Raw genomic sequence first — 7,700 nt, 5'->3', positions numbered from 1 at the left:
AGTATAGACCTAGTCTGTTCATTATATACATCTACATGATGTATTGTTACACCATGTAGGAGCAGTATAGACCTAGTCTGTTCATTATATACATCTACATGATGTATTGTTACACCACGTAGGAGCAGTATAGACCTAGTCTGTTCATTATATACATCTACATGATGTATTGTTACACCATGTAGGAGCAGTATAGACCTAGTCTGTTCATTATATACATCTACATGATGTATTGTTAGTCCATGTAGGAGCAGTATAGACCTAGTCTGTTCATTATATACATCTACATGATGTATTGTTACACCATGTAGGAGCAGTATAGACCTACAGTAGCTAATTGCTAATTTAGATGTTGTTTGACTTAATGATGGTAGGTTTGGTCGATGTGTTGATGGTAGTTGTGGTAGGTAAGTTTGGTAGGTGTGGTAATGAAATATACAGTAGGAACATGGTGATGGTAGGTGTGGTAGTTGTGGTTTGTAGGTTTGGTGATGGTAGGTTTGGTCGATGTGTTGATGGTAGTTGTGGTAGGTCGGTGTGGTAGGTGTGGTAGTTGTGGTAGGTAGGTGTGGTAGTTGTGGTAGATAGGGGTGGTAGTTGTGGTATGTAGGTGTGGTAGTTGTGGTAGGTAGGTTTGGTGATGGTTGGTTTTGTAGTTGTGGTGGGTGTGGTAGGTGTGGTGATGGTAGGTGTGGTAGTTGTGGTAGGTCGGTGTGGTAGGTGTGGTGATGGTAGATGTGGTAGTTGTGGTAGGTAGGTTGGTGTAGTAGTTGTGATAGGTAGGTGTGGTAGTTGTGGTAGTTGTGATAGGTAGGTGTGGTGATGGTAGGTGTGGTAGTTGTGGTAGGTCGGTGTGGTAGGTGTGGTGATGGTAGATGTGGTAGTTGTGGTAGGTAGGTTGGTGTAGTAGTTGTGATAGGTAGGTGTGGTAGTTGTGGTAGTTGTGATAGGTAGGTGTGGTAGTTGTGGTAGATAGGGGTGGTAGTTGTGGTATGTAGGTGTGGTAGTTGTGGTAGATAGGGGTGGTAGTTGTGGTACATAGGTGTGGTAGTTGTGGTAGGTGTGGTGATTAGGCTTGGGCTGTATCCAGATTTTCATATTGTCATACCGTCCTTCTCTCATACCAGGATTTGAAGTACTACCAGCATAGCACATGAGGGGATGCTAAAAACACAAGAAAAGCCTATGGGCATCTATTTCCAGAATCCTAACAAATTAGCACAAACTGTTAGCAAATTCACATAGACGCTGTTAGCTAAATGCTAACAACTGAAAACGAACAAACTAATTGCAAAGCAGTGGAGGCTTCTGAGGGGAGGACAGCTCATAATAATTTCTGGAATGAAGTCAATTGAGTGGTATCAAACACATGGAAACCACATCTTTGATGGGTTGATACCACTCCATTGACTCCATTCCAACCATTATTATGAGCTGTCGTCTCCTCAGCAGCTTCCACTGTTGCAAAGAAAGGCAAATCCAGCTCATAAAAGTTATGTCAGGGATAATCAACGAGGGACTATGTGTTCTATGGTAAATAATGAACACTGTGGAACTGACCTTCCATGGATTTGCATTATTTTCCAGAGAACCATAAAGCCCTGAGTTGATTATCCCTTTTATACCATGGCTATAATTTAACACATTTGCTGGTAGAAATGTGTTCATTTGCCGGTGGAAATGAGTTCAACATCCACTGAAGTAGCTAGCAAGTTTACTAGATAGCTACAATAGTTGCCTTGGTAACCAAACAAACATACTTGCTAGTTTAGATAACCAAACCATCAGTCCTAGCTTGCTATTCTAAAAACCTAATTCAACAATACCAATACTGTTTTCAATTTGACTTCATTTGTTATGTCCAAAAGTCCAAACATAATTGCAGTTGATTGAAGGCATGACGTCCCTGAACCAATAACAGTTGGTTGTATTCATGAAAGTCTTATGGGGTGGAAGATATTGATGTTTTTTTAAAGTATTTTTTATTTTAAGTGATTTATTTTACATTTTGTAGATTTTATAGAAGTAAAAAAAAAGTGACTAATTGTATTGGAGAGAAGAGGTCTCTTTACAGTGTCAAATTTATTTGAGATCTCTATGCCATGTAGTTGAGAAGGAATTTATATTTTTCATTTACAGGCAATTGTTTGCGTTGCAGTTTTAAGACGGTTCCTTAACCCTCTGAGCAGAGGATAGCACATTTTTAGCTACATTTCACCTCCAAAAAGTAAATAGGTTCTACATAAAGCTGTCCCAACTATTTGTGGGCACCGTTTGTCACCGTTATAGTGCAATTTATGTGTATAGAGGACTCATCTCTAATATAACATGTCACACATTGTGTCAGACTGATGGAATGTTAGGTGTCTCATTGAAAGTCTAACATCTACCATGACTACTGGATGTTTCAATTCTAATAAATAACAACAATCCACACCGTAACAACAATATTGCTTTTTTAATAACTGCTTTTATTAAAGCGTACAACTTTGCTAATGAAAATGACATCAACAAACATCACTGGCCTGACTTGAGCAGCTCTGCCCGGGGATGGAGCCAGCAACTTAGCTGCAACCGGTCCGGTCCAGGCTACCTGCAGACCTCCTCCCAGACCTCCTTTTCAGCACCTCCCCTTAACAGGTGAGGTGGTGGAAATGATCAGAGTTGCGTTCAACTTGAATAAAGATGAGAAACTCTGGTCTGTGGAGCCACTGGTCTGAGGGGAGGACTTCTATTTAAACCATGTCCATTTGGGGATATTTTCTAGGACAGTAGAGGTGGTGAGCAGAGATGAATTCAACTTGGATAAAGATGAGAAACTCTGCTCTGGGGAGGAGAGTCACTGACCTTAGATGGTTTGTTGCCTTGATAAAGAGGATACTTTCTGGCTTGAGGAGAATATCATGTTTTGTGGAGGAAATGTGGCTTGATGACTTAAATAGGAGGAGGAATTATTGGGCGACACTTTTAATTACCAATGTAACCTCAGGGGAACTGTAGCTTCATCGAGTTCCAGCTCTAGGCAGACAGCACGTCAGGAATGCTGTAAGACATCACAGAGACAGGTAAGTATCTATATATTTACATGTGTGTTGCATGTACACTAAACCCTCACATTTGGATAATGTCACTTTTAAAGTGACAACATATATATAAACAGTGTAACATGAATACATGTTTAAACATTATTTACCTCATCTTAATTCTCTTCCAGATGCCTGGCCTTTTCTTGTTCTTGGAGGTTGGCTCTGAAGTTTCAGCCTCTTCTGGAGCTTCTAGCTGCTGGCTCTCTGGCTCCCCCTGCTGGTTCTCTGGCTCCCCCTGCTGGCTCTCTGGCCACTCCTGCTGGTTCTCTGGCCACTCCTGCTGGTTCTCTGGCCACTCCTGCTGGTTCTCCGAACTCCCCTCCTGGTTCTCTGCCCATGCCTGCTGCCTCCTTGGCCCCTCCTGCTGGCCATCTCCAGATCCAACAGGCTCTTGGCTTACTTGTTGGCCTGTGGCCCATCCCGGCAATGCCTGACCGTGGTTGGAATCGTGGCTGTGTTGGGTGGTTGGACACCGGGTGTTGATTTGAGCATCAGCCTCCAGATTCATCTGCTCCAGGTACTTTTCCATCATCCTCTCCCTCTCCTCCTTCAGATTCTGATGAGTCCTTTTTTAAGCAGGGACTGCTCTCTCCACTGCTTATTGAAATCCTCCAACTTCTTCCTTCTCTCCTTATCCTTCAGCAGCTCCTTCCTCTTCTCCCTCTCTCTCTCTGCCCGGGTCATGGTGGATATTACCCTTGGGTGTCCAGGGAAGGCTGGGAGGGGAGAAGAAGTAGAGTTCACATTCAACTTAGTGGATCTGGTATCAACTAAAATGTAATGGACACAGGGAATTAAGAATAGAAAACACAGTTGGAGCTCAATGATTCTTTAATCTTTTCAATTGAGCAAGGCATGGAATTTGTCAATAAAGTGCAATAATTCCCATCCCGAATTGACCTGACCCTAAGTTGAACATGAGCCCCAAATGGCACCTATTCTTTGTATAGAGCCAGGGCCTATGTGATAGCTTAGGGCTCCATGGCAACTAGCGGACCCCCGACCCCCCCAAAACCCTTTTTTGTGTGTGTTTTTTAGGAACTCTTTCTGGGTCTCTACTTAGTCTTGAGAGTTAGACTAGTAGATGACATAAGGTATCATTTAAAAACGTGGTTGTTACATCAGCAGTATTTTTCTTGTTATGTCAGTCAGTCACTCAATTAGCCATGTCAGCTAACATATTCTTTGGACAGTAGTTTTATATTGAAACAATGATGCAACATGATGACTGGCTTGGAACTTATGTGTGTAGAGGAGACTAAAGAGGATGATGTCATAAGCAGAGGTAAAACAGGTCTTACCTATGTGGACGATCTTATAGCCCTCCTCAGCCTCTCTCTGATACGTTCTCTCCATCTTTTTGAGGTTCCTCTTCTCCCACTTCTTATTCACCCAGTCCACAGCTCTCCTTCGGATACTTTTATCAGGTGGGAGAATGTCCTCCTTGTCATCTTCCTCCTCCTCCTCCTCTTCACTGTTCTCTGTCTCACCCATCTTGTAATTCCCAGGGATCTCTCTTCTTTCCTCTTCTGACATCTCCTCTCTTATGTTTGCCTTTATGATGTTCTCTCTCTCTCTGATTAAAGCTAAATGGCTCTTCAATGGCTCTCTGCCTCTCCTCCTCTCTCTTTTCCTCTCTCTGCCTCTCCTCCTCTCTCTTTTCCTCTCTCTGCCTCCTCCTCCTCTCTCTTTTCCTCTCTCTGCCTCTCCTCCTCTCTCTTTTCCTCTCTCTGCCTCTCCTCCTCTCTCTTTTCCTCTCTCTGCCTCTCCTCCTCTCTCTTTTCCTCTCTCTGCCTCTCCTCCTCTCTTAGTCTGAACGTCTATTGAAGACTTCCCGTGCTTTAGCTTTAACATGAACTACTACATCTTTCTTCATGCTTACTTCCTTTCCTCTCTCTTCTCGTTCCATGTACTCTTCCTCTGCTTTCTTAATAATCACTTCCTGCTTTTCTTCCATCTCTCTCTCCTGTTCTATCTCCAGTTCATTCTGCCCCTCATTTGTTCTTCCTGCTTCCTCCCTCTCTCTCATAATCATATTTTCTTTCTCCATCTCTTTCTGTTGCTGATCTTTTAATTCCATCTCTCCCTGATTCTCATTGTCTTTCTCCCTTTCTTTCTCTTTCTCCATTTGTTTCTGTCTCTCCTCTTGTTGTTGTCGTCTCTCTTTCTCTCCCATCTCTCTCTGTCTCTCTTCACTTTCTTCCTCTTCCATCTCTATTTGCTTCTGTTTACATCTTTCTTCTTCATTCTCTCTTTCAATCTCTCTCTGTCTCTCTTGCTCTCTTTCCATTATTTTTTGTGTCTTCTCCATTCTCTTTCTTTTGATCTCTCTCTGTCTCACTTTCTCCCTCTCTCTTTCTTCCTCTTCCATCTCTATTTGCTTCTGTTTACATCTTTCTTCTTCTCCTTCGCTCTCCATCTCCTTCTTCTTCTCATCTACTTGTTGTCTCTGTTTTGGTACTTTCTCCATTCTCTTTCTTTCTACCTCTTTCTGTTTGTTGTTCTCACCCTCCATCTTCTCCTCCATGTCCATTTGGTTCTGTTTCCATTTATATTCGTCTGTTTCCATATTTTCTAATTCTATCAGCTGTACCTTGATTTTCTTGAAGACTTCCTCCAATTCAGACGTCTTTTTGTCATTGATGAGGGCTGTCTCCATCTCCATCTCTCTCTCCACTCTATTTTTCATCTCCTCTTCACTTCGTCTCCAATCATTTTCTCTCTCTCTGTCTCTATCAAATGTTCTCTCTGGTTCAGTCTCGTGTTTCAATCTAATCTCTTCTTTCATTCTCACAACCTCTCTGTCTAACACTAGTACATTTTGGTTAACCTGTTTCACTCTCTCATTCTGTCTTCTATATGCTTCTTTCGCTCTTTCAAATTTGATTTTGTATTGAATCTCTTTTGTTGTCATATCTTCTTTCAGTCTCTCAACCTCTCTCTCTAACTCTTTTACCTTTCCGTTAACCAGTTTGACTTTCTCATTCTCTGCAATACACATGTCTCTTTCTCTTTCAAATATGATTTCCTTTTCCATCTCTTTCAATGTCTCAATCTCTCGTTCTAACGCTTTTATCGTTTCTTCTGCATGTTTCACTTTCTTCTTCATTTCTTGTCTTTCCAATTCTGCTTTTCTCTCCCTTTCCATCTCCATTTCTCTCTCCTTTTCCCTCTCTCTTTCCCTCTCTCTTTCTGTCTCAATAGGTTTGTTGTTCCAGGCCAGTCTTGGTCGCTGATCCTCCATGACTTTCTGCCATAGCCTCAATCTCTCTATCTCTTGCTTCATTTTAAAAGGTGAAATTAGTGATAATCTATGACCAAGACATACTTTCAAAGGATTTGCAGAGAATGATACATAGAAATACAACCTAGACCTAGGTAATTGAATCAAACACTGGACAACATCAATAGCAGGGTTATTTTGATCAATTCATCTGGACAATTCATTGTCAATTAATGTATTGACATGTTTGAAAGAATTATGAGACATTTTATGGACAAATACAAACACACAACTAGCTTGCCCATTCAGTTAGGGGTTTGAGAAATTCCTGTTGCAATTTGTGTGATGTTATAACAATGTTGCCTCTGATGTTTATGCTTGTAGAAATTACTCCTACAAATGATGTTTCACTAATGCAATTATTTACAACCTGCACACATACAGTTATCAACAACAACAACAGTAATGATGTTAATAAGGAAGTGGATATTCAACCGGCAGAAGAAAGGCATAGGGGTTGAGATAAATGAAGGTTAGGTTCAGGACCTAGGGTTGGGTTAAGGTAAAGGTTAGGTATAGTTTCAGTGAGGTCAAGGTAAGGGTTAACGTTAAGGAAAGGCATAAAGGTTAACATTGGGTTAGTGTACCGCTGTCCACCATCATTCATTTTCAGCTGGGTGAATATACACGGCCATTTAATAATAACAATGACATGTCTTACGTGGGCCAGTTGTAGATCCACCATCAGTAGCTCCAGCAGATGTTTGACTCTCTTGATCTCCTGCATTTTTCTCTGGTTCTCCATCGCTTCTGTGACTCTCTCTGCCTCCCTCTGTCTCTCTGCTTCTCTCTGTCTCTCTGCTTCTCTCTGTCTCTCTGCCTCCCTCTGTCTCTCTGCTTCCCTCTGTCTCTCTGCTTCTCTCTGTCTCTCTGCTTCTCTCTGTCTCTCTGCTTCTCTCTGTCTCTCTGCTTCCCTCTGTCTCTCTGCCTCTCTGCTTCTCTCTGTCTCTCTGCTTCTCTCTGTCTCTCTGCCTCCCTCTGTCTCTCTGCTTCTCTCTGTCTCTCTGCTTCTCTCTGCCTCCCTCTGTCTCTCTGCTTCTCTCTGTCTCTCTGCTTCTCTCTGTCTCTCTGCCTCCCTCTGTCTCTCTGCCTCCATCTGTCTCTCTGCTTCTCTCTGTCTCTCTGCCTCCCTCTGGCTCTCTGCCTCCCTCTGTCTCTCTGCCTCTCTCTGTCTCTCTGCCTCTCTCTGTCTCTCTGCTTCTCTCTGTCTCTCTGCTTCTCTCTGGCTCTCTGCTTCTCTCTGGCTCTCTGCTTCTCTCTGGCTCTCTCTGCCTCTCTGCTTCTCTCTGTCTCTCTGCTTCTCTCTGGCTCTCTGCCTCCCTCTGTCTCTC

The 7,700-nt window shown here is 42.6% G+C and overlaps 2 protein-coding genes across 2 annotated transcripts; both read right to left on the bottom strand.

Moving 5' to 3' along the window:
• Positions 1 to 2,493: 2,493 nt before the first annotated feature.
• On the bottom strand, positions 2,494 to 4,756 carry LOC106585893 (antigen LPMC-61-like). Its single transcript, XM_045712312.1, has 3 exons — positions 4,388 to 4,756; positions 3,194 to 3,802; positions 2,494 to 3,043 (listed from the first exon to the last, which is right to left on the bottom strand). The coding sequence occupies exons 2-3, from the start codon at positions 3,616 to 3,618 to the stop codon at positions 3,019 to 3,021; spliced, it is 450 nt and encodes a 149-aa protein (XP_045568268.1). The 5' UTR covers positions 3,619 to 3,802; positions 4,388 to 4,756; the 3' UTR covers positions 2,494 to 3,018.
• Positions 3,636 to 7,201, bottom strand: LOC123723906 (RNA-binding protein 25-like). Its single transcript, XM_045712309.1, has 4 exons — positions 7,031 to 7,201; positions 5,499 to 6,366; positions 4,388 to 4,567; positions 3,636 to 3,802 (listed from the first exon to the last, which is right to left on the bottom strand). Exons 1-4 carry the CDS (start codon positions 7,112 to 7,114, stop codon positions 3,636 to 3,638), a joined length of 1,299 nt encoding a protein of 432 aa, XP_045568265.1. The 5' UTR covers positions 7,115 to 7,201.
• Between the last annotated feature and the right edge of the window lie 499 nt (positions 7,202 to 7,700).

The sequence above is a fragment of the Salmo salar genome, unplaced genomic scaffold (genome assembly GCF_905237065.1).
Source record: "Salmo salar unplaced genomic scaffold, Ssal_v3.1, whole genome shotgun sequence".
NCBI classification, from domain to species: Eukaryota; Metazoa; Chordata; class Actinopteri; order Salmoniformes; family Salmonidae; genus Salmo; species Salmo salar.
Note: the sequence above shows the minus strand (reverse complement) of the source record. Positions and strands in the feature narration are given on the sequence as shown.

What these genes read in the sequence shown, in the direction of transcription:
- LOC106585893 (XM_045712312.1), bottom strand. Translation starts at nt 3,618, where the DNA reads ATGATGGAAAAGTACCTGGAGCAGATGAATCTGGAGGCTGATGCTCAA. An exon ending in TGGAAGAGAATTAAGATGAG is followed by an intron (nt 3,044 to 3,193) that starts GTAAATAATGTT and finishes GATGTCTTACAG; the next exon opens with CATTCCTGACGTGCTGTCTG.
- LOC123723906 (XM_045712309.1), bottom strand. Translation starts at nt 7,114, where the DNA reads ATGGAGAACCAGAGAAAAATGCAGGAGATCAAGAGAGTCAAACATCTG. An exon ending in GAAGAAGAAGGAGATGGAGA is followed by an intron (nt 4,568 to 5,498) that starts GCGAAGGAGAAG and finishes TGGGTGAGACAG; the next exon opens with AGAACAGTGAAGAGGAGGAG. An exon ending in CTATAAGATCGTCCACATAG is followed by an intron (nt 3,803 to 4,387) that starts GTAAGACCTGTT and finishes CTCCCCTCCCAG; the next exon opens with CCTTCCCTGGACACCCAAGG.